At 39.4% G+C, this 27422-nt stretch overlaps 1 protein-coding gene across 1 annotated transcript in view; it reads left to right on the top strand.

Moving 5' to 3' along the window:
• Positions 1-27422, top strand: part of LOC107744255 (A disintegrin and metalloproteinase with thrombospondin motifs 6-like) — an 83757-nt gene that overhangs the window by 26016 nt on the left and 30319 nt on the right. Inside the window, exons 9-13 of the mRNA XM_016557791.1 lie at positions 1397-1543; positions 10251-10392; positions 18485-18592; positions 21796-21941; positions 25781-25844. Coding sequence (XP_016413277.1) covers positions 1397-1543; positions 10251-10392; positions 18485-18592; positions 21796-21941; positions 25781-25844 — 607 coding nt within the window. The remainder of the gene's footprint in view (positions 1-1396; positions 1544-10250; positions 10393-18484; positions 18593-21795; positions 21942-25780; positions 25845-27422) is intronic.

The following is a 27422-nucleotide window of genomic DNA, read 5'->3' as shown; positions in this document are numbered from 1 at the left end:
ATATATATATATATATATATATATGTAAACAAAAACTTTTATTTTGGATGCGATTAATCGTTTGACAGCACTAGTTAAAATATCAGAAAATTCAATGTTTTAATAACAAGACAAGCTTAGTTCAGGCTGTCACGTGGTGTAACTCCTCAAAAACCTTTTCTTTTTAAATAAATAAATAAATGAACGAACGACCTTTCTTTTCACAGAACTTTTCAAGTTTTAAACTACATTTTTAATTAAAATTTTCCAGTTACATTTTTTTTTCTTTTTTTTCTTGATCTTATTGGACACCTGTTTTAGAGCATTTAGTATCTAATTAAACTGGCTTGCGGGGTAGCAAGTGAAATACAGCACACAAAAGTAATGCAACTGTTCAGTGAATTCACCCCTGAATGTGTAATGAGATGGTCAGGACTTTATTAAAGCCCTTATGGTTGAAAAATTGCTCAGTATTCTACATGTCACTACATGACACTTTCACATCTCATAATGTATTTGTGTCTGGATTGGTTTTATTGTGGTCATTACTATTTATAATCCTCCAGCCAAAATGCCAAGCGTGAACTGCCTGCACACACATCTTTATGCAAATGAAAGTCTGGACAAACGAACCCTATCCCAAAAGCTTAGAAAAATAACCATGATCTATTGGTCTATGTAGCTTTTCGGCTAAGTTCAGCGAGATGGCAGTTTCCTCTATTATGTCTTGCGTCTGCTTCTGTTGTGGAGAAGTTGTAAAAATAGCCCCTGCATCTTGTGGAGAAGGTTTCTCCCGCGCTGATTTATATTGAGAGTAGAGTGAAATGTCATAAATGTGCGCCTTAAAAAAACACAGAGGAATTGTGTGATGTGGTGGGGGGTATGTTATATGCATTAGAGGCTGACTTCTGCTTTTGGATAGACCCCGGGCTGACAACAAAAACTTAGAGGTCTCGCCGTAATGTGAACTGATTTTTTCATACAATATCCAGAGAGATATGTAAGGGAGCAAAATTTGCACGGCTCAAATGATGTATTTGTGGAGTTGCCGATGGCCCGTGAGCAGATGAAAGCAGCTTGGAGGAAGGGGGAAAGGCAGGCCAGGTTCATTAAGAGATGACTGCCCGATTGAGGTCTGCTCAAACGTGTAATTATTGATTTACAGGCCTGGATCAGGGTGGTGATTACAACTTTCACGTTCCTTCAGAGCTCCAGACAGCCTCTGGCCTTTGACCCATCTGTCCCCTTCTCACAGCTGTTACCGAGCCAGAATGAGCCTCTCTTTACAGCTTAGCTGAAGGAGATGTCCTCCGCTCCTGAGCTTTCAGAGCTGCCCGAGCTTGTTTGCTTGTGTGCAGGGTGGGCGACGTGATTGACGTGATCCATCAAAGTTCATGATCTGCTGCTTGTCTCACAGTTTCGGCATGAACCACGATGGGATCGGGAACTCCTGCGGGACCAAAGGTCACGAGACAGCCAAGCTGATGGCGGCCCATATCACAGCCAACACCAACCCCTTCTCCTGGTCAGCCTGCAGCAAGGACTATATCACCAGCTTTTTGGAGTAAGTGAAAAGAGCATTTGAAGAATGCTTGACCTAATGCAATCATATATAGTATAATATAATCCATTATTCCATCTCATTTGCTGGTCTAAAGCCCAGCTCACACTGTACGATTTAGTCGTCTGAGACAAATTTTGAAAATCCTAAAAGATTCCTATAATCCTAGGCTAAAATCTGTAGTCTTTGATTGCTGGTTTGACATGTTCACCGACAGCCGATTAATGGCCGCTGAGATCAAATTTTACCTCCGACGAAATTCTGGCAGTGTCATGATTTGGCGCACAGTCTTGCAGTGTGACTTCTCCTATGACGAACGTCAAACTGTCTTTGTTTTTTCGGAATTAATGCTAGAGATTTCTCCCATCCCCCGCTCACAGAATTCATATGATATGTTGTCTTTGCTATGATAAACACTGGTTGCACCGCTGTTTTCATTTGGGTTTGTAATGCTGCTTACACTATTCTTCTTAAATATGCCGCTATTGCCGCCATTCATATACTTTTCATGATAGCCAACATTTCAGCCCCGCGTGTAATGCAGCTCGCAGTGAACGTGTATGGGTAAGTTTTCTTGCTCGCAGCCATTTCTAACGTGTCTTGACTGTTGTAGAGTCTGACATTAATGACAAGTGAGATCCCACAGCGTGACCTGATCATCATGTTCGTACAGTCTGACAAGCAACAATCATAAAGGACTATTAAAAATCGCACAGTGTGCGCCCGGCTTAGTTAGCAGTGAGGAAGTCCTAAAAAACCTACAAAAAACACTACATTTCAACCAGACATAGGCGACTGTTGACTATTAGCATCTAGTCTGAAAACATCATGACATTGTAACTCTCATTCTGCGAAAAGTGTTGCATACACTGCATACACTTAACCCCACTCTTAATGTTGGTAGAACCAAATGCAAATCTTACAAAAGTTTTGCAGAACAAGTTTTAACAACTAGATGCAACCTGTAAAATACACCATGGGTAACACTTTTACTTTAAACATTCTACTGACTATAAGTCAATTTTCAAGTCCACGCACTCTAAAAAATGCTGGGTTAAAAAGGGACAATCCCAGCTATTGGGTTGTTTTGACCCAGCGGTTGGGTTGTTTTGACCCAACAAGCTGGGTCAAAACAACCCAATAGCTGGGTTTGTCCCTTTTTAACCCAGCATTATTTAGAGTGTGTCAACTTATTCTACTAACCCTAACCCTATCTCTAACCATTACCAGTTTATTAATACTCTAATGAGAGTGAAGCATACAAAAGTATACTTCGTTTTTATACACGTACGCTAGCATATGACTACAGTCGAATGCATAGCCTTTCAAAGTGTCCATAGCATGCTTGAACGCAGGCGGTCGACACATGTGCTCTAGAAAGTTTCATCTTTGTCCAGTGTCTGCTCTATTGTTCTCCAGAAGTTATAAGCAATAAAAATATCTTTGTACTCTTTTAACCCCTTAGCATTCCTGTAAAATTAGCCTAAATCGCCTAAAACACGCAGTGTACTGTGGAACGCTAACAGGTTAAACTAAAGTTGCTGCTCTCTCATAACCCCCTCACGCAAGCGCTTGTCAATGTGGCCGTCTGTTTTTGTTGTTGTTGTTGTTATTCCGTCTTTTTAGTTTCATTTTCTACTGTGAAAAAACGGCGTGGGCCAGTGCTGCCACCTTGTGGAACAAATGATTAGTGCAAAACAAATTCAATGCGCATGCACAACCTGCGCGTAAAATTCGCACGGTTACAAAAATCAGGTGGTGTGCTTACTTATTCTGGTGAAGAAATTTGCGTCACACACACTCACATAAAAACCAAAGTATATTTTCTGCTTGACTGAGCATCCAGCGACACAACTTCAGCTACATTTTAAAGGCTGCAGATACATTCACAATCATTTAAGAGGCTTTTGTGCCTCTTCACTATATGCAGAAAATTTTGATCATCCTTGTTTAACAGTGTTTTTAGAGCCACTGTGTAATATGTTCACTCTACTTCCATGTGGGTTTGTTGGTCCTGCTCGAGATGGAGTCTCTAATCTGTATGGATCTCTCTGAGAAACTGCTACTTTTAAGGGAGCGCTCTTGTCCAGACTGTGAAGGAGGTGTCTCACTGATTCGACTGGAGGCCCTTACACTCTGAACCCTCCTAATAGGTTTATCCCCACTCCTTGGCAAAGGTCCACTACTGACAGAGTCCGTTCTACCACCAGGCAATCTCTGAGAGCTACTCCTGGATAAGCTCTTTGATGGTGTTCCTGTTACAGCAGGTGAGGGCAAGTCTTTTTTAGTTCTGGAAGAAGATGCCACAGTGTTGCGAGCAAAGCTAGGCAAAGGCGAAGAACTTTTCGGGGTGTTGCTGGGACTGTCAGGTGTTCCTCCTTCTGAGGTTCCTTGGGCCTGAGCTTGGGCCAAGGCGCGCATCGTAGAACGACACATCTTTTCCTCTGGTGCTGGTTTTGAAATGTTACGAACAGTTTTGGCATTCGTTTTCTTGATGGAAGGTCTGTGTTGAGCCGAGTCCCTCACCCACCGAGAGGTGCTTGGCGTCGCTCCTCTTGGTGCCCTGGGATCCTCTGGAGGGAGACTTGAATGTCGTGTAGGTCTACCTTGCCTCTCGCCTCTCCTGGCTGGCATGCTTTGGTCACGAATTGGACGTCTGGGTACAATATTCTCATGTCCGGGAGGTTTTTCGACTTTCCTTATGCTGCTACTAGATCGATTCTGCCTTGTAATGGGCACCACTTTGCGCATGTTCTGGGTCTCAGTTGCTGTGAGGGTTCTTGTCGGACGGCTGGCATGAGCAATTATTTTGGATGTTGTCTTGGTTTTGACAAGTGTGTCGTCTGAGACAAATTTTGAAAATCCTAAAAGATTCCTATAATCCTAGGCTAAAATCTGTAGTCTTTGATTGCTGGTTTGACATGTTCACCGACAGCCGATTAATGGCCGCTGAGATCAAATTTTACCTCCGACGAAATTCTGGCAGTGTCATGATTTGGCGCACAGTCTTGCAGTGTGACTTCTCCTATGACGAACGTCAAACTGTCTTTGTTTTTTCGGAATTAATGCTAGAGATTTCTCCCATCCCCCGCTCACAGAATTCATATGATATGTTGTCTTTGCTATGATAAACACTGGTTGCACCGCTGTTTTCATTTGGGTTTGTAATGCTGCTTACACTATTCTTCTTAAATATGCCGCTATTGCCGCCATTCATATACTTTTCATGATAGCCAACATTTCAGCCCCGCGTGTAATGCAGCTCGCAGTGAACGTGTATGGGTAAGTTTTCTTGCTCGCAGCCATTTCTAACGTGTCTTGACTGTTGTAGAGTCTGACATTAATGACAAGTGAGATCCCACAGCGTGACCTGATCATCATGTTCGTACAGTCTGACAAGCAACAATCATAAAGGACTATTAAAAATCGCACAGTGTGCGCCCGGCTTAGTTAGCAGTGAGGAAGTCCTAAAAAACCTACAAAAAACACTACATTTCAACCAGACATAGGCGACTGTTGACTATTAGCATCTAGTCTGAAAACATCATGACATTGTAACTCTCATTCTGCGAAAAGTGTTGCATACACTGCATACACTTAACCCCACTCTTAATGTTGGTAGAACCAAATGCAAATCTTACAAAAGTTTTGCAGAACAAGTTTTAACAACTAGATGCAACCTGTAAAATACACCATGGGTAACACTTTTACTTTAAACATTCTACTGACTATAAGTCAATTTTCAAGTCCACGCACTCTAAAAAATGCTGGGTTAAAAAGGGACAATCCCAGCTATTGGGTTGTTTTGACCCAGCGGTTGGGTTGTTTTGACCCAGGTATTGGGTTGTTTTGACCCAGCGGTTGGGTTGTTTTGACCCAACAAGCTGGGTCAAAACAACCCAATAGCTGGGTTTGTCCCTTTTTAACCCAGCATTATTTAGAGTGTGTCAACTTATTCTACTAACCCTAACCCTATCTCTAACCATTACCAGTTTATTAATACTCTAATGAGAGTGAAGCATACAAAAGTATACTTCGTTTTTATACACGTACGCTAGCATATGACTACAGTCGAATGCATAGCCTTTCAAAGTGTCCATAGCATGCTTGAACGCAGGCGGTCGACACATGTGCTCTAGAAAGTTTCATCTTTGTCCAGTGTCTGCTCTATTTTTCTCCAGAAGTTATGACTGATAAAAATATCTTTGCAATCTTTTAAAATAAAGTTGTGACTATCTCATAACCCTCTCAAAAAAGTGCTTTTCAGTATAGGCGTTTGTTGTTGCAGTCTCGGGTATCTTGTTGTTGTTGTTCCGTCTCTTTAGTTTAATTTTCTTCTGTGAAGCAACGGCCCCGGCCAGTGTTGCCACCTTGTGGAACAACTGATTAGTGCAAAACAAATTCAGTGCGCATGTGCGACCTACACGTACCAATTGGGTGGTGTGTGTACAGTATGCGCGTACTATTCTGGTGATGAAATCTGCATCACGCACACAGTATATGGACCATCGCATAAAAAGTGAAATATACTTTGGGCTTTAGTTGACATGTAGTTGCAAAGTTACTTATAGTAAGTAGAATGTCTAAAGTGGACTGTCAAAATAAAGTGTAACCACAACTATTAAATTTATATAACATTTAGGGTCGGGCAATTCTGAAATTCTGAAATCAGACATTCTACTATTTAAGTTAGCAAGTTTACAGGAGCTTTAAATGCTTGATTTAGGTCGGAATAAAACTTGTCTTTGTAAATGATTAGTTTTTTTGCAAAGTCACATTAAAATCCCTTAATAAGGAATGTAGATCAGATTCGTCTAGCATGCATGCATGTTAATCAGACTACAACTTGACAGAGTTTTGCAAATGCTCTGAAAGATAGAGGTGATGCATGACAAATATTTGATCACAACTGTGTCAAGTGTAAGATGCGACCACATTTACCTTTATTTGGCGAATTTTTGCAGGCATCATCCAGTTATTTTAGGAATCTATACAATTGGGAATTTTGCGGCAGGATGACAAATTTCCATCGCAGATTTCACAATAGGTTCAGATTGGTCATGTGCGGGTATATTGTATTGATGAACAGAAAGCTGCTTGGTTTGACAATGACTTCTGTGTCAGGATTAAATCGCTACACTATTGACAATAGACAATGGACCTTTGTTGTCCACAAAATTTTGCCAACATTTCACTAATGTGGCCCCACCTTTAAACAGACTGCAACTCAACTACACAAAAAAACTGCTGCAGCTTGATTATAGCTGTCCATTAACTGTCCACTCTGTTCAAAGATTCAAAGATTATCAAAACATTGGCAACTATAGTGGCAAATTTTTCCTCAAAAGTACTTATTGTAACTTTTCTTCCAAATGGATTGATAAAAACCTGTGCACCATGATTCAAAAATGGTGTGTAACAGCAGTCCGGGCAGATTGGCCTTGGTCCCAAATGAGGCCCTTAGCACTTTGAGAAAGAGGGCGTCTGTGAGCACCCTTCTAAAACCTAAATTGCCAAATGGAACATTTGAACTAACTTGATTAAATGTCTAGTGTGCAGTTAGAGGATTACTTTTATGGGTTTACTCTCTATTTTACTACTGATACATAATGCCACTTAACAATTGGCTTAATTTTTTGTAACCACACAAATGTGCTGGATTTGAAAAAGATGAGATGAGATGAGAGTGTGGAAGTTGATCTGTAGTAGGCAGTCATAGGCAAGTTTGTGAATTGTTAGCCTAACGTAAGACGAAAGAAAATAATAGCGGTTGCCATGGCTGTCAAAAAGTTTTCCTGGTGAATGACCTCATGGAAGAAGATTAACATCACAGCCATCGCTGGCATCAGAAGCTTTATCATCGTGTGCCAACTTCCCACACAAACACAAAGAAACGCTGCTCTGTTGGTTTGGGATGAACTCCCTGTTGTATAATCACACCGTGTCATCTGTGACCATTTCGGAGTGAGGCTGAATACTAACCTTCCTTTTTTGGATTTGCTTAGTGCCGAGCAATTCATCAATAATGGACTTTCTCTGAAATCTCAGGTTGATGTAATCTTTGGCAGTAAAACAGCTCTGCTATGATAATGCTAGTCTATTACCGCAACATCCCCATCTAGATTCTGGATGTGTGGATGGATCTTTCCTCGCCAGAAACCGGTGTTTGGCTGTAGATTTGGACTTATTTTAGTGTGCTTGTTTGTACATGTACAGTAGGAACCTTCAGTAAAGAAAGTGGCTTTTGGAAAAATGGCTAAAAGCAATTTAGGCTTCTGTTTACAGCAGGCTAGTTAATTGGCAGATATACATGCAAATTTTGAGATTGACATTGGCCATTAAATGTGCCTTTTGACCAATTGACAATTAATTGTGTCAGTTTCAAAATTTATGATATCCATTAACATAGTGGGTGATAAACATTTCTCAAACATTAATGAAAAATATTGAGTAAAAAGGTGTTTAATTAGATTTCTGCAGTTTTGTGTATGTAAAACCACATTGTTTTGTTGTTATGTCAACCATCTGCCACCTTGTTTTGGGACAAGTTAATATCGCTTAACTTACATTATAGACATAACATGGATGGTTATTTTGTCTGTTTTTTACTCCACCAAAGAAAATTATTCCAAATGAAGCAAAGCAGCATCAACCGTTGCGTGTCGTTGAGCCAGAAAGTCTGACACAAACACAGTCAAACTGAGCAATACAAGCATCTCTGTGTTTTAAACTAACTGTTCTAAAAAAAATTATCGATAGGACACAAGGTTAGACGATTGCTATGGACAAGGTGTAATTATTTTGCAATTTCCTATTTAGATATTTGTTTTTGTGCTGAAATATTATAAATAGTTACTAAGTTTCCTTTCATTGCTGACATATCTGCTCGCTGTAACGAGTTTACCCAAGTAAGTTTTGTTGACATGTCAAATAAACATGTCCATTTTAAAAGTGACCATTTTTGTCTTTCTCTAAAGAAATAAACGGTCTTTGTTTGTGTGTTCCAGTACTAGGGCACATATTCAGATTCGTCTTTCTCCCCGGCGAGGGGATTATTCTACCAAAACACATGGGAAAAAATAGAAAACTAAATGGATGAAACCAAATACAACATTGGTTACCCCCCCAGGCTAGAGCTTATGTGTTTCTTTCCTTTCCAATGTATTTGGTTTAGTTTTTAATTAGATTAGACTTCCAGTATTGTGGTGGGAAGCCAGAGATCCCTGTTTCACCTAATGCTTCCTCTTGAATGCACTACAGAAACCAGATCCATAGGATGCTTTTTTTTAGACATCTAAATATATTTTTGAATACCCTTTTGTTAATTTAATGTAAGATTGTATCAACCGCATTTAGCTCATTTAGGGGAAACCAGGGCTGATTGTCAAACTGTTTACTCTAGTGAATAATACATTTGCATTTATTCATTATTTTTTTCTCAGGACAGTGTTTTATGTGTACATGTTAAATATTTAACAATATTAAATATAGTATATAAAATAATATATGTTTATATATATATTTAAAATTTTTAATGCAAATTATGATGTTGGAATTTTAGTTTGAAGGCTAAAACAAATGATTTAGTATTATAAAACTACAAATTATTCTAATTTAAGAACTATGTGATTTCAACGAGTTAAAGCTCCAGTGATAACTATCTCCGGCCTCCAATATATATATAAACAAATAGTTGTCATTTAAGTTTTAAAGTCACGCCTTCCCATTTTTTCGTCTTCAGACCAATAAATGTGGGATTTAGACACATATCCCTTGTAGAAAGTGTCTGAAAATGTAATGGCATACTGTCAGAGGGTTAGTGTGTCTTGGCTGATGCAATGTAAACTCACTCTCTTTAGAGGCACTGTTGCTTTTAGCAGCGCACGGTGGGGTGGTTGGTTAACATGCTTTAGGTTGCGCGTTCAGTTGCAGCAATCATGCGAATGCCAGACAGAACCTAGAATAGAGCCGCCTGCTCTCCAGCAGTATGAAATGTTAGCGTTTATGTTGTTAGTGAGCCCACTATTCCCTCAGAGAGAAGGAGAGCGTATTCCGCGGCATGCTGCTGGAAAAGCCAGCGGGATAATAATTGGCTATTTTATTCCGGCGGACAGCAGCGGCGTGGGGCGGACACGTCTCTCAGCCGCTTGTGCATGCCAGGGAGGGGGGAAAAGCATCCGTAATGGGGACGCCGAGAATAAAACAAGATCCACTTCTGAACCCAGAATAAACACAGTCCAACAAAACATGCATCGCCTGGCCTCTGCTTTGGCTCTATTTTTGCACTTTGTTTGCTGCAGACAGAGCTGTGGCCCTTTTTTGAGGGTTTCTTGGGAGCATTCATATTTCTAGCTGACTAAACAGACTAAACACAACTTTGACTGGACGCATGACCTCTGGTACCTTCTATGTTTTTTTGCTCGTTCAGTCTCTTTCTTTCTTTTATTGGCTCTTCAAAGGATTCCATAGGCGCACCGCAGTACCATATAAGTCCAAATCTCAGTATTTTATGACCACTGTTTGTCATTCACGCTTCCCTCATTTTGCCTTCTGTATTTCCCAGGTTTCTCGCTTGCTAATTCCCATTAACACTATGCCTTTCATTTCCCTTTCATGTGAGATTTTGTCACAAGACTTTTCTTCTCTTATTGGACAGAGATGAAACGTCTGTAGAGAAGCCAATCCCATTGAAGGTTTGTTTTTTTGACAGCTCAGGTCGAGGAACATGTCTGGACAATGAGCCTCTTAAACGAGACTTCCTGTACCCCACTGTGGCTCCAGGGCAGGTGTACGATGCAGATGAGCAGTGTCGTTTCCAGTACGGTGCCTCCTCCTGTCAGTGCAAATATGGGGTAAGAAGGCTGCAACACACTATCATGCTCTGGGAATGTCATGCTCACATAGTGAAATTTATTGGCTCAGACACCAAACATTTTTGGCATTTTTGTTAGAGAATGGGACAGTTCTGCTTCAACCATAATAATTTTTTAAAAAGCAGTATCATAAACCGTTCATTAAAAGTAAAAATTACTAGCTTTAAAAGTTAATTGTGTAATATCTTTGCCACTATTGTCAGCAAACGGTATAGCAAAAATAATACCTGTTTTCAAACAGATTTCCAGAACTCATGCCATTGGTTGAGCCACTGTTGCTGTGTCAGACTCACACAACAACCTCACACAAACCAAGAAGCAAAAATGAACTTCCGTCACAACATGCACAACTATTCTGTGCATGCTTAAAAGTCATGAGAAAGTTGATAATGTAAAACATAACAATGGTAAATGTTGGACTTTTAAACATTGCAGAAATGTTGTTAAAATCACTGTTGCCAACTACTTTAAATGGAAAGTAGCTAAAGTCTGCTAGCTAAATGTCGCTAGATGGCAATATACTGTACCAGCGAGTCTCGGAAACTAGGATAAACCATATCTAGTTTTATAGATGCGATGGTATATGGTATATCATTTTTATTGGTATATATTGGTATAATCTCGCCTAGCGACTACAGTTGTTGCTAGGTACATTTTTTTTTAAAGTTCCAAAAGGGGTTTTAAAAGTCACTAAATCGAGCGACAAAGTCGCTAAGTTGCCAGTGCTGGTTACCAGGGGCCAACAATACTGTGGTTGTCGTTTAAATGCTTCATTCAAATGTACAAGTTACGTTGTTTTAAAAGCTGGTTTTGGTATGGTTGTGTTTTTGTTGTAAAAACATATTATATTGACATTTTGAGTCTACTTAAGGTAAACCATTTTTAAAATGTTACCGAGATGTTACCTTACTACAACCAATGCAATGAAGCAAAAATCACTAAATCTTCAATGAAAATATGAATTTTGGCCCTAGTCAATCATGCTTTGCAAGAAAATGCCAGAAACTTTGCGAACACATCAAGTGTGATCAGATATTTGCTACATTATTGATACCTGTGACGTTAAAACCTGCTGTATATGTACTAAAATTCAAGAGCTGATTTTAAATCAGAAGTCGGTTTGGACATAGAGAGCAAGACCGCTACATAAAGAACTCTGAGGAGACATGATGCCGGAGGTCAAGCAGTTATTTTTACCACTGACCCAGAGGAGAATAGCCAAAGGACATGATTTGTTCAGCAGGCAACATTACAAGAAGAGCTTTCTGATGTACAGAGCAGTGGGGGGGAATGTGCTATGAGTGAGTGCTGTGGTGTCTCATTTGGACTTGTAAAGAATATATCGAGTTTAAGTTTTTGTAACACTTGCCCTGATTGTGGAAAACTTTTGGATGCTTTGAGAAACACAGGTGATAGCAATCAGCTGAGATTATTTTCACTTCCTTTGAGGGCTAGAAGTGAGGCTGCCAAGTCGATACTCTCTTGTAGTAGGTCACATGATGCCATAAATGTTGTCGAAATTAAAGATCGTTGTTTTATCAGCACCTGAAACGAGCTTCGTCGAGCACGTTTGAAGTCGGGCCACATATCTTTCAGAGAAAGCCCATACTTGAGGTTTGTTTCTTTTCCTGTCGAATCCCCAGACTTTTGGAAATGATAATGATTTTACCCAAAGAATAACAAACTTAAGCAAATAAACTGACACAGGGAGAAAAAAAAAGGCTTGAATGAAGCCAGGAAAATTAATGATCAATAAGAGATGGTGCTCTGCTTAGTACAAATATGCGGCTTTGCTTTCTACACCAGAAAAGAATTAAATTACCCAAGATTACAGAGTTCTTTTGTTTCATTGAGAGATATATCCGACAGTGGATGAACGCATGCCAAAAAGAGAACCCTGTAATTTCTCTCTTAAGCTCATAACTGTGGTATAGATCAGCATGGAAGACGGTCATGTAAAGAAAAAAAGTCTCACATTCCCTTGGCTCAAGTTTAATACAGCGTGTAGTGTTAGTGGATTCTGACAATCTTATTTTTTTCTGCCAACCATCTGTTTAATACATGCCTTTGGAGAATTATAACCACACCAGCAGACCAGAGGTTTGAATTTGGTTTGGATAAACTGTTACAGAGAGATAAACACACACCCAGGGGGTGGACAAAAAATTTGAAACCTAAAAATATATTGATATCAAAGACCTAATAAGGAGTATGACCACCTTTTGCCTTTGATTCTTCCTGGAATGCTGTCATACATTTCCTGAATGGTGTGGGGTGGAATTTACCCCATTCTTCAAGAAAACTTGAGCCTGGGGTCTTTAGGACAAAGCCAGTGGAAATCTATTTCTAAATCTATTCTGCTTCAGATCAGTGGTGTTTAGATCTAGTGACTAGAGAGGATGTGGGTGGCATTACACTTTATCCTGCTGTGTATTAAACCACCAATTAATTAGCAGTGTATATGAGGAGATTATCACCATGGAACATGGGAACATCATAAAGGAAAATATTTAGTGGCAGTGGAGAGCACCTAGTATGGTAAGGTGGTCTCAACAGTTTCAGTGTGACTGGATCATTTTGAGGCTGGACTTTTCAGATATTAAGGTATTGTTCCTTATGAGTTATTTGTATGACAAAGAAGACATAGACGTCTGCTGAGTTTTTCAATGTTTTGCATATGATGTCTTAAGACTCACTCGAAGATAGATAGATAGATAGATAGATAGATAGATAGACAGACAAAAGAGTTCAAGGAGGAGTAGACGGCAGAAGGAGCTATGAAGGGATGAGCTATGGATGGCCAACAAGATCCTAGCGCAGTCCAGGAGATGGCCATGAGGGAGGCGATCCCTGGCGGAACCGATGGAGGGAGGAGGAAGGAAACTTGAGCCTGACTGGCTGAAGTGTCACTGTGCAATGAGGAGGCCCAGGCAATGATGAAGGACCAGAAGGTCAAGGCAGAGTCCTAGCGACAAGCGGCTGAGGAGGATACAGGGCAACAGAGAACTACGGTGATGATGGAGCAAGTGGGGACCGAGGTGTAATCTGAGGGAAGGAAGAGCCAGACGGAGCCATAGGGGTGCAGGGATAGAGCACAGCGGATATCCTGGAAGTCCGTGGCGATGGTAGAGAGGGCAGAGCCGGTGGGACAAGGGAGCCCAGAGAAGCCGACAGGGCGACGGTCCATGGTGGAGCAGAGGGAGCGAGGAGCCGGGATGGAGCCAATTGGTCGATGGGCAGAGGTAGAACTAGGGGCTCCGAAAGACAAGGCGGAGCCTGGGACTCCTCAAGCCAGGGCATAACTGGGTACTAGAATCCCAAAGGCGGATCAGGGCTGCATGGCAGGGCTGATGGTGGAGCTGAGGGGCACCAGCGGAGGCAGAGCAGAGGGAATAGCTGGCTTCAGGGGAGCATGCAGTAGTGCAAGACAGGGCGATTGAGTCAGCTCAGTGATGGACAGAGCTGGTAGTGATGAAGAACCATCTGTGCAGGAATGAACTAGTGATGATGAAGAACTTTCTGTGCTGGACAAGACTGGTGGCGATGAAGACTCTGAGCAGTGAGATCAGTAACAATGAAAACTCTATACTGGATGTGACTGTTGACAATGAAGACTCTGAACTGAGTGGGATCAACAATGACGAAGACTCTGAGCTCAGTGGGATCAGAGATGATGATACACTTATGCAGGAGGAAGGTTCATGGGTGGACAGGATGGGAAGCACTACCTCAGTTTCTCAGTCAATTAGCCATTTTTCCTCATCTAGCTCCACTAAAATCCCCACTGGTGCACACAATACGGCCGGCTCACACACCTGGTCAGCCGGGACCTCGGGCTCCTCCTCCTGGACGAATGTGGCTGCTGGCTCCATCTCAGTCTAGATCTCCATGGCAGGGATGTGCAGGGTCTCTCTGCGGTGGACTCTGGCTCTTTGTCCACTGTGGACGTGGGCGCTGGGTCCTGGCTCTGGGATAATGACGGATGGTAAGTGGGGTTGGAAGCTGGCGGCGGGATCCTCCTCTACATCACCCACAGTAAAACAAGATCCGATGACCCACAAGGTGAAGTTGATGTACTCGGCCAGCATCCAGCAGGAGTTTCCACGAAGCATCACCAGGCAGATCTTGTCATCCAGTCCAACACAAAATCCCTCTATAAGCTAATTGTCGCTGCAGATGATGAGGTGGCTGGCAACGATGAACTCCTCCACATATGCCTCCAGATTCCTTCCTCCTTGGAAAATAAATACTTTTGCCCTGTTGGGCTCAAAGGGGTTCCCCATCGGGCCAAAGTTAATCGAGGCAAACTTCCTCTTTATTAGTGGGTCCTTTATTCAGTCAAGTTTAGGTCAAAGAATGACAAAGGTAGACAAAATAATTCAAAAGAAATGTATTAGATTAATCAAAGTGAATCCAATAGAGAAGAAACACAAACGAAACAGTGTGTAAAACACAACATGACAATACCAGACAAAGGATTAAAGAAACTGGAACTAATGAAATAATTAACTAAATGACAGGTGAACAGAAAGTTGAGTAGGTGAGTAATTAAACAGACAGAGAAACTAGGTCAGATGACAAAACAAGAAAGACATAACCAAAACAAAATGAAAACATGATAAAAACTAAACAAAAGTGTTACATAGATAGAAAGAATTATTTAATATATTTAAAGGCTATTTCCATCAGAAGACCAAAGCTATGACTGAAATGGAACACTTTGTAAAAATTTGCACAGATAGCCACAAATCTAAAGATCCTTTATATGCTTATTTCATATTGAAATTCTAATTCCAGCCACTTAGTGCCCCATAACTTTAAAAAAAAATTTTTTAAAACTGTTCGATAGCAGTAATTACTTTGGCCTTAGTGAATTCAGCCCATTTTTAACCTGCACTCCCAGCTTAAAACCATCAGTGCTCGGGTCTCGCTGGTCAAGCATACCCCTCTGACCTTCTCAGCATGGGCATCTTGAATGGGCCAGCAGGAAACCTTATTAAAACCAGCCGCAGAGGTGGAGCTTTTGCAACCTGAGAGTGGCAGTTTGCCGCTTTATTTAATCTGGATGGGCTGGGCAGCTGAGTCTTATTTACTGACCTGGGGTCAGCGGCGGTGCTCCCTATCATAAGTCTTTTTCATGGGGGCACTTCTCTGTCCTGTAAATCCTGTGAAGTTCAGACTTTAAAGGGAGCTGGTGCACTTTAATGGGAATTCTAATGCAGGGTTCTACAAAGCTACACTTGTAATGTACAGAAAGCCTTATGTCTTCCTATGCTCAAACTTCAGACCCCAGCATGGTTCCTTTAGAGCATATGGAAGTTAGTTCTTTGGTGCATTTGTCAAATACTTATAAGGCAGTTCTAAAAAATGTAAACTGACACTTTCTACTTCTATACTGATCTTATGAAGTGATGTAAATTTTAGGGAATCAGGAATCCTACTGATTCTCAGACAAATCTACATTAGCAACAAAATGTCATGTAATAAAGCTTAGATACTTAAGGTGTGGTCACACTAGCGAAACTTTGGCTAAATTGTGCAAGGTCACGTCCAAACCAAGCAGCTTCATATGGGTAAACACAGTGAATTTGTGTGTTAGATGTTCAACAAACTTGAATCCCTGTGAAATCTGTGTATCTCATGTGAAATTCCTAATCACATGGATTCCTATTATGACTGCATTTCACCTGTGTAATTTAGCAGTACAAAGGTAAATCTGACCTCACCTTAGCAGATACATTTTACCAGATTTTGCCTGTTGCCATATAACCATATAATTGCTATATATTGCCATAGAGATCGCTCTTACCACAGAAATGCACGCTTCAAACAAAACAGTCAATGAAGACGAAGAAGAGAATGATGTGTGCTCCCGGCGCCTATTTATACTATAGTCGCACCGGTAGTGACGTCATGGCTGTCGCCGGCCAACGAGTTGGTGTTTTTTCAATGTATGCTTCAGACACGGGTCACGACGAGGCGTTCCCCATAGCGACCCCTAGAGGATGCAGTTCGAAGTTCCCATGAAGGGGAATTTCTGACTGTATAGTGCAAATTTTGTAAAATACTAGGTCATCTGGTCAATATGTTAGTACAGCAATTTTGCTGAATTGGTGAGGTCTTTAAGGAGTTTTGTGATGATTAGCATGCTAGAATAAAAAACTGGTTTACCAAGAAAGCCTTACTGGTTAACTAGTCAAAACACTGGTAAATACAATTTCAAGTTTGAGTTAACAGCATTTTAATTAATGTACTCCTAAAATAGCATACACTAGCACTTTTAGGACAACTTTTAGCTACACTCTAAAAATTGCTGGGTTAAAAACAACCCAACTTGGGTTATTTGACAACCCAGCACTGGGTAAATATTGGACAGAACACGTGCTGGGTTATTTTGACCCAGCTGGTTGGGTTAAATGTTTTTACCCAACATGCTGGGTTGTTTTATTTAAGTCAACTGTTGTTTAAAAATTATTATGTTGCTGGCTTAAAATGGACTGGAAATTAAAAATCCCACACAGAATTACTAGAGGCAACAGCAATAATCAAAAGATGAACATTTATTATTAAGCAAGAACACACGTACAAAATACAAGACAAATTGAATTTATTTGGGTGAATACAGCATAGTTTACAATATTACATACATTTAAACTCATTTAACAAGCATTTTAGACACAAACAATGTAACATTTAAAAGTAGCATTTTAATTTAAGTGTAATCAACCATTCTCTGTAATTTTCTTTTTACCGAAATAGTGCTTTTAGCCAGTGAAGGGCTGCTGTTCGTGGGGGAACTGTGAACCTCAGACTGCAGCCTCGCATTTCACTCGTAGCTGAAAGATGCCGCGACTGACTCCTTAACCTGCCCATAAATAAACAGTACTGAGATTAGAGAACATATTTTAACATCAAATTAAATTAAACTCAGTATTATAAGGAATAAAATCAGTTTATGTTATGCAAGCCAAAAGGCGTTTCCATCATGCAAAGTGACCACTGCCGATGCAGCTGACTGACATCTCGTCCTTATGTTGCGTTGCATAAAATAATACAATTTACAGCACAGTAAAGACTTTATAAATGAAATAAAAGGTATACAAACCTTTATTTCGCTGAAGAAGTGCACCAAATCAGCGGCGCTGAGAATGTCTCTCTCTCTCCTGTAGTGGACACAAAAAGCCCACACTCTGACTGTAACTCAGCAGCTGGGCTGTTTCTATGGAGACAGGCTCAACCCAGTGGTTGGGTAAAAAAAAATAACCCAGCATTAAAAATTACCCAGCAACTCAGGCCATGTCCACACATACACGGGTATTTTTATGTTTTATGTACGAGTTTTTCCTTCTTCCGTTTTAAAAAAAATCTACGTCCACATGAAAACGCAAACGCATGCTATGAAGCACTGTCAAGAGCATGCCTAACCAACAGGTGGCGATATAATCTCAACCGTAAAGCCATGCTGGCCAATCAGAACAAAAATGTTCGGTTTCAGTGACCTGGTGCTGCGTTTGCGTGTGAACGAACGGCCTAACAGCGTAGAAAAAGCTGCGGTTTTAAAAATAACCGCATTCGTGTGGACAGGGTCTTAGTTACGAAAAAAACTACCCAGCATGGGTAAAAATATTAAAAACAACCCAATAAAATGTCCCAACAGGCTGAATCCAGCAATTGGGTAAAAAAAAATAAGATAGCATTTTTTTAGAGAGTAGCTTTCTGAAAAATTACATTTCAAATTGAATAGGGTTGAAAATTTAACTAATAGGTATCACCAGATTAAGACTTGCAAACATTATTTCTGAAATGTTCAATCAAATATGCCACTGACCAGCAAGTCGCATATTAGCAATGGTGTAACTACAGCCTATTGGCTGTTAAAAAGGGGCAGGTCCTTTCAATATGCACCGCCCAAACATCTTGTTTCAATGCAGAAATGAAGCAATTTCATGCGGCCTTGTAAAAAGTCTGGTGGGGAAACCAGTCCACCACAGTATGCTGGTCTCGTGTCTATTTTTTCTTTCCCTTGAGAATTTATCTATTCTGACCAACTTGCTTTTGCCTTCTTTCCTAGGAAGTGTGTAGAGAGCTCTGGTGCCTTAGCAAAAGTAACCGCTGTGTCACCAACAGTATCCCCGCAGCAGAAGGAACCCTGTGCCAGACCAGCACCATTGAAAAGGGGGTAAGTCAGCGTGCCAACGTCGGAAAGATTTATGCAATGGGAAAGGTTATGAAATGGCAGGTAGTGGGAAACGGACTCCTGACAGATTAGAGAAGAGAATGGCTCCGGGTGTGGCGTTTGTCCCTGCTCTCATTGTACCAGATATGGGAATAAGAAAGCCTATTCCCAGTGTTCACTCATGCACACAGCGTTTGGGTCATCAGTTCACATTTCTGCCGGTCCAGGTTAGAGAGACAGTTTGAACAAAGATTAGAGTGGCCATTGTCCTCGTTCGTAGGATGGCTCTAGAGGAGGAATGGACGAGGACCACGAGCTGTCGGTCTTTGTTACCATTCGCTCACTGGATCTATTTACTGCCAAGCTCTTGTGCGTTGTCTTGGACAAGCAGCGAGCCCCAGGTTGAGCCGCTGTTTTTTTTTAGCGGGTGGCGTACTTATGTCTGCCCCTGGCTGGGTCGGCATCAAAGGAATACGAATGTCAGCCATTTCTCACCCAGCGTGTAATGGAGTGGAGGCCCTGCCAGCTCCAGAAAGACGAGAAATGGAAAGACAGAGAAATCGGGGTGACCACACATGCTACTGAATATGCTTTCCACCAACGCCACTGATAACGAATTTGTCACGTCGTAAAGAATGACTGTCGAACACTCCAGGAAGCACAATGCCAGAAAGCCGCCCATTTCAAGGCAGAGATTATTCCTAACCTGTCACTGAAGACGTTCTTCCACTCTTTGTTTAAATGTGATGTGACAACATGAAATCAAAATTGACTCTATTTACTTTCTCAATAAATGCACTGATTTATCAGTGTTTTATGATAATAGTGACAGTAATAGTGATATATAATATACTTTTAGTGATATACCAGCCAATTTACTGTATCTGCATTGGCCAACACTGAGCAAGTGAACAAAAATATTTGTTGCCTCTTATATCAATTCCATAATCTACTGACACTCTTGTCAAATGGTAATCAACTATTTATGTATATTTAAAATGTTAATGAATTTTAAATACGTATAAAATAAAATTTAAGATTAAATACGATTATTGAGTTGTTATTATTAAGATGATTAATTATTGTTATTTATAAGATTAATAAAAAGTTTTTCAGTATATTTTAAAAGTCCATAATCTGCTGAAAGTCTTGTAAAATGATAACAATTTCTATATTACTTTTTTTTTTATGAATTTTAAAAAGTTAAAATTAAATTAAAATTAAAATAGTGAATATGAATAAAAAGATAAAATATTTTTATGTATTTTTTAATGTAATGTTTTAAATTTTTGTTTGATGTATTTAAATTAAGTGTTAATTTAAGCATTTGTATGTATATTATATTATATTATATTATATACATTATAAATTGTTTGTGTGTATCAGCATTATATCAGGCACTTATAGATATTATGTATCTATTAGTTATCAGCAATGGAATCATCCACTGGGGAAAAAAAAACACTGTAATATATCAACAAATCATTTAGCAATAATTATCACAAAGTAAACTATTTTTGTCCTTTCTCTAAAGTAACCACGCATCTCTTTCTTATAAACTATATAATACATAATAATTATTACATTATTTATATTATATTATATTTATCTGTATTTTACATTATTTATGTCACTTGTGTCTATATTATTTATTCAAAAATCCTAAAAAAAATAAATAAATTAGGTTTTACTATCATTGTCAAGTTTTCACCGAGTATGTCACAATGCAGTATGTGCTGCCTTGGGAGTGTTGTTAAAAAACAAAGTACAGTTTGTTAGGGAGCAGCATAATCATGCTGCCTACTATTTAAACAGCCTTCAAAGCATGCATATGATACACTACCTTAAAATGATGCTGACGGAGGCCGCTCACTAGGCTTTACAACAGCGCGTCTGTTAGATAAGACATTCTTTAAGAGGTTATTTTGGACCTGCCTGCTAGTATCTTAGCACACTACCCTGATTTCAGACACTGGTAGCCGAGGACACAGCCTTTCCCTTGCCAAGTTCTCTGTCTGTGGACGAGAGAAAGAAACAGAGTCTGAGAACAAGAACAAACCACCCAGATCCCTCCAGACAGAGAGAGAGAGAGAGAGTGAGAAAGAGCCAGAACTTAACCTACTAACACAGTTGCACAGTGGCGACAGTTTCCAGTGTCTCCAATCCCTGTCCTCGTGTGCCCTGGGCTGGATGGATTATGAGATCTTGCCTTGAGAAGATTCCATGTGGTCCTGAGGCATTACAAAGCCTCGAGTCTGTTTTTATTCTGGAGTGAATTCAGATTAGGGACAGTAGGTGAAGACACTGTTTACACAAAACAAGATTTAGCCTAGAGATATCTCTCAAATGAGAGCTGCACTTTACTTTGCCGGACATACCGATTACAATAAGGTTCAGCAATCCTAACTAATAATGAGCAAGAGAATGTTCAGTAACACTTTACTTGAAGCCTGCACTGGTTACACTTTATTTTAAGGTGTCCTTGTTACAGTGTAATTATACATTTAAGTACTGAGTAATATTAATTAACTACGTGTACTTACTATATGGTTTTGATTAGGGTTTGGCTTAGGGTTACTTGCATGCAATTATGCATAATTAATTGTTATTATATTAGTAAGTACATGTAACGTGTAACAAGGACACCTTAAAATAAAGTGTTACCGCCTGTGTATATAATGCATTATAAAATATTTTATTTACGCACCTCACAAACCACAGTTATAAAACATTAAAACTTACCTGTAGAAAGTATAATGTATTAAACACATGATGAACAACCAATTGCACATGTAACAAGGAATCAACAAAATTCAGATGCAAAAGCCTCAAAGTGCCATCTGAAATTTTGTTCTAAAATGAGCATTTTTCTCAGGCTCTCATGTGTAGGTTTAGTCATTTCACTTTAATGGCAATGAATATGTTTTTTTTTATACATTTCATCCATATCTCTTCTGATAAATGTAATTCATCTCTGTATTTTTTTTTCTCTTTTGGAAAAATGAAATGGAAATAGGGCAAATGTGAACACAAAAATGATATTTGTTTTTGTTTTGTTTTTTATTCACTACTGTAGAAGTTTTCCCAACTGAGAACACTTGAAATTTGAAAAAAAAAAAAAAAATGCAAATGAAATCCTACAGCAGAAAAGATTCTTTTATAAGCGCTTTTTCTTTAACAATGATTTCTGGATATCTGTGTATCAGTGGTGCTATCAGGGTGAATGTGTGGCGTTTGGGACGTGGCCGCAGAGCGTGGATGGAAGCTGGGGACCTTGGACCACATGGGGCGAGTGCAGTCGTACCTGCGGCGGCGGCGTCTCCTCTTCCATGCGACACTGTGACAGCCCAGCGTAAGTAGGCAAAGTAAGCCAGAACAAAACTGAACGGGTCCCTATTTAGTCCATCTCACTACAGCTCACACTTGTCTCATTTCTATGCACAAATCAAGACTGGACTGATAACACAACTTCAGATACAGACACCAACCCATCCCTGCACATCACATCCCCTGCACAGCCTGGAACATAACATTTATTTCCATGATCTGCCATTTTCGCTATTATCCTCGCTTGTTTCTTCACATACGCAAATATGCAAATGTTGGGGGCGTAAATATTAGTGATCCCGACATCACAGTCGGTGTTATGTTCTGATTCGCCTATTTTTCAGTGGTCTTTTGCATGCACGAGATTTACATAAGAAGGAGGAAGCAATGGTGTTTGAGGCTCACGGTATGTAATTTCCATGTACAGAACTGTTATTATTCAACTATGCCAAGGTAAATACAGTTTTCCATTATATGGCACCTTTATCACATACTAGTAAGGTGCAGTCACATTTACTGGCGTTCAGCGATTTTGTTTGTTTACTTTTTTGTGGGCAAAATCCAGTCATTTTAATAGGAATTCATGCAATCTGGAATTTCCTGTGAGGGTGAAATATTTCCCAATTTAGCAATGGCTTCAAGTTAGTCATGTGAATTCGCTGTTGGCCAACAGAAACCCTCTTGGTTTGAAAGGGAATTCTGTGTGAATTGCTTCCTAAATCACTACGTTAATGAACCTTTTTTACCCACAAACCTTTGCAAATGTGTCTGCATTGTTAGGGTTCACTTGCAAATTAGTATGCATGCATCAACCCAAGTGTTGCAGGTTCAGGTACACTACCAGTCAAAGTTTGAAATAATTATGATCTTTATTGTTTCCGAAAGAAGTCTCTTATGCTTATCAAAGCTGGATATTGGATCAAAAGTACAGAAAAAAACAGCAATATTGTGAAATATTATTACAATTCAAAAGAAATGTTTTCTATTTGAATATATTTTAAAATATACTTTATAAGAACAATTAATAATCATTGAGCATCAACAATAATTGGATAGGAAAAGGAGAAAATTCAGCTTTGCCTTCACAGAAATAAATTATATTTAAAAAAATATTACAATTATTTTAAATTGTAATAATATTTGAAAATATTACTTTTATACTGTATTTTTGAACACATAAACACAGCCTTAGTGAGCATAAGAGACTTCTTTCAAAAACATTTAAAAAAAAATCTTAATTATTCCAAACTTTTAACTATATTTTAACTGCAGAAAAAAAACATAGCACTCACAGGCACTGCATTAAAAATATTTGTAATATTTGAACTAAAATATTAAATGTTGAGATGATGAGAACACGAAGGCTTAGCAATCCCAGGCACTGTATTAAAAATGTTTTTATGGTTGTACAGTAGATACCCAAAAATTTAAATTGTCATCATTTACTCACCCTCATGTTGTTCCAAAACAGTATTAGTTACTTTCATCTATTGAACACAAAAGAAGTTGCTGATTTTCATAGTATTTCGTTTCATACTGTGGCAGTCAAAGGCTACCAGCAACTGTTTCCTTACCAACATTCTTCAAAATATCTTCTTTTGTGTTCAACAGAAGAAAGAAACTCATACAAGTTTGGAACAACATGAGGGTGAGTAATGATGACAGAAGTGTCATTTTTGGGTGCACTATGAAAACCTAAACTCAAGTTTGTCATGTCAACATAATAGATATTTGTTGATCTTGCCAGTTTTTCCAAAGATTTCATAGGTAGCCGCAGGAGCTCAAAATAGGTTTGGATGTAGATGGAGTTTAGGTTTCATTCCTAAAAGTCTATCCTCGCGCTCTCGCTGCAGACAGTGGCGGGAGTGTGGCCGGTGTAATATGTAACACCTGTGAAAGATGATCGGCCCTTAAAACCTGGCTACCCGAGAGAAAGGAAACCCAAGCACTTCAAGCCAAGCTGCCCTGGAAAGCATTCATTGAGAGCGGGCCCTGAGAAAACAGCACAACCAGCCGCTCTCGGTGCCAGACGACACGGGGGGAGGCGGAGGAAGACGGCCAGAATCACCTAAGCCTTGGCAAACCTCATTACGCTGCCCTCCTGGGTCAAAATAACCTGCGGAGAAATGGCCAAACAGCTCAGCTGTTCACTGAGAGAGACCTGAATGCATACATCAAGTATTTATAAGACAATGAGAGAAAGTGCATACTGCCCTGCTGGTCATAACAACCTGAACAGACACTGGAGATCGGGAGCTCTCTGTCAAACAAACACAAATGGAAACTGCTTTTCATATTTGCTTGTGGCTTGAGGAGTTTTCTGAATGTCCATTTATGGAACTGAAGTCAACCTTGATAGAACACGTGGATACTCGAGGGGCTTATTAGGGGCCCAGTTATTAATTATGGGGATTATTGTTTATACAATTGGAAATCACTGGCCTGAGGGGCATCTTGCTCTTGAACAATGAAACTCCATGTAAGGCTGAAATTCCACATTACATTTATATCTTTGATTTTAGCTGAAAGTTACTTTTAGTGATTCTACATTGCAGAGATTTTTTGCTTCTTAAATGCTAGCGTCTGGATTACGTATATTTAAAGGTGATGTGCTTTTTGTGCTCCTGCTGGCATAGAGCGGAATTGCAAACATAAATATAGCTGCAAGCAGTGATGACAAGCTCTAGAAAAACGAATTCGTGAGAGCATGCATTTAAGTGCATAAATGTAATAGGACCTCTTCAAAGTCTATTTTGAGTGCCACACTTCCTGCTATCAGCTGGTGGCGCTATGACCGTGAACCACCATTGTCTCATTCATGTGATCAGCCACCATGAACACATGTACAGCCCCAAAAAGGGGGGAGTGCTACAGACGTGGCACTACAATATACAAGAATATATTTACTCACATGTTTCAAATAATTTGACAAATCAAAATTCTTTTGGTAAATGTTTGTAAGATGAGTCTCTAGATGATGCATAATTTAATAATCCCAAATTTAATGTGAATTGAATAACCTAGGGGTAGAAAAACACGTTTGAAAAATTCCATATGGCAATTAATTATAATTGCATTATTGTAATTAATAATCCAATTAAATTACAGTGCCAATTTAGGACCATTTATAGAATTATTGTTTACAAACAGGTTTCCCGAAAACTTCTACCAACCCTGCCCTTTTGATTTTTCACTTGTCGAACAAATTGATCAAAAAAAAAGAGAGAAAGGTAATTGCGACCTATCTCACAATTGTTTTGTTTTTTAGAATTGCGATTCTGAAAAACACAATTCTGATAAGAAATTGTGACGTTAACTCGTATTTGCAATCTCATCGCAATGAGTTTGTCTCGCCATTCTGACTTTTTTCTCAGAATTACTAGAAAAAAAAGAATTGTGAGATATAATGCCAGAAGTGCAAGAAAAAAGTCAGAAGGGTGAGAATTAAGCGTTCATAGATTTCAGATAGCCCCGCCCCAACCTCACGTCATTGGTTCAGACAGTGTTGGGAAAATGTTAATGTATTTTTTTTTAACACACATTAGCTTTAAACTGATCTGAGACCAGAAAAGAAGAGCAAAGTCAACCCAGATCTGAAAGATGGCTATGTTTGTGTGATCTGACGACCTGATCTGATCTTTTGAACACTAAACTTCTGCAGACGACCTGGAAGTATGTGTTTGCGTGTGAGTGACGGGCGTGTTGAGATTAAGCTTAATGGACCATTTGCCCTGCTCTGCTAAAGCAAATGCAGTACAGATGCTGCCCAGTGTTGACTGGAATGGCGTGTTGATGCATTTTTACTTCGATTCCCTCTCTCTCATGATGGTACCTCATGAGCCTTTTTTATTCCTACTCTTTCAGGCCGACAGGCGGAGGGAAGTACTGCCTCGGAGAGAGGAAGCGCTACAGATCGTGTAACACTGACGTGAGTTACAGCTCTTAGCTTTTCTTTGTCTGTCAGCAGAATTATTTAGATTTTTTGTTTAACATTTAAAAGCACCTAGTATTGTTTATATTATTACACTTTAAAATAACTGTTTTCTATACAATATTTATTTCTATGCAATACAATTCTATACAATTAGTTTAATTTTATTTTAAAATGTAATTTACTCCAGTCTTCAGTGTCGCATGGCTTCCCGTTTCAAAGGAAATACATCAGCACAGGATTTTATGGGGCCTTTAAGGTGAAAATTGAGCTTGTTAGGCAGCCTTTCTACCACAAATCTTAAAAATAACAGTTAAGCACAAGCAGCGAATGTGTACTTTGGAAAACAAACAGCACCCCCAAGCACTGAAAATGAACGTGTGTTGTCCAACACAAACGTGTTGTGGATATGCACTATTGGTGACATCCGATCAGATTCTGGGGGCTTTTGACAGCAGCCCGGCTCTGGTTTGGTGCTTATTAAACAACAAACCCATCACAGATATAATGTAATTAGGTCTTTGACCTTCTGGAATCCAAATGAAGCTTTTGAAGGGGACAACCAAGGGTTGAGGACTACTCTCTGGCGTGTTTATGCGGGGCATTCCAGCGTCTGGATTTATTATGGCTGTGGTTTTGAAATTATTAAGTCATTGAGGATATGGCCCCCCTGTGGCTCTGGTTCCAGCCACGGCCATTGTTCAGTACCAAGCAAAGGTCTGCTATCATTTGTTTTACTTCTCAAAACAATGAGCTAATCTGCACCCCTTCGCTCACTGCTGACTCCATGATCCGCTAGTTTACATGCTGACTAGGTATATATTTTTTTTTTTTTTACAGATTTAACCTTTAAAAAAAGAAAAAAATATATAATTAAAAATATATTTTATATATTTTTGTTTAATCAAATTTTTTTTTTTTAAGTTTTATTTTTTAAACATTTATTACTTTTTAAAATAATATATTATATATATATGTAAAAACTTGTTATCCAAGTGTAAGCAATATCCAAGTGTTTGAATGCCTCAGTGAGCACAGTTGGTTTCTGTTAGCATCAACATTTCTGAAACTGACATGAAAATATTGTTCATTAAAACTCAGAAGATTGAGACCTGTGAGAGACGTCACGCAGAAGACAATGAGAAGTTTGAAGGAGTTGAAAATGGAGTAGAGGTGCACCGGTCAACCATATCAAGAGCTCTGCACAACATCGACCTGTGTGGGATTGTGGTACAAAAATAACCATTACTTAAAATGAACCTTGTGCAACCATGTCTGGAGATTGCCAGAGAGTATTATATCAACCAATGGAGAAAAAGATCATGTGGTGAAATGAGACCATCAGAGTTTTTAGCCAAAATTAAATGTAATATGTCTGACTCTAGTGCCCAAATAAGACTGGCCACCTCAAAAAACATCACCTCAAAAAAGACTCCTAATCGGCATCTGTGGTTGCATGAAGAACCTTTAAAGGGTTAGTTCACCCAAAAATGAAAATTCTGTCATTAATTACTCGTTCCAAACCCGTAAGACCTCCGTTCATCTTTGGAACACAAATTAAGATATTTTTTATGA

This window comes from Sinocyclocheilus rhinocerous, unplaced genomic scaffold (assembly GCF_001515625.1).
Source record: "Sinocyclocheilus rhinocerous isolate Xijiao unplaced genomic scaffold, SAMN03320098_v1.1 scaffold317, whole genome shotgun sequence".
In the NCBI taxonomy this organism is placed as follows: domain Eukaryota; kingdom Metazoa; phylum Chordata; class Actinopteri; order Cypriniformes; family Cyprinidae; genus Sinocyclocheilus; species Sinocyclocheilus rhinocerous.
This window is presented reverse-complemented; position numbering and strand designations above follow the sequence as displayed.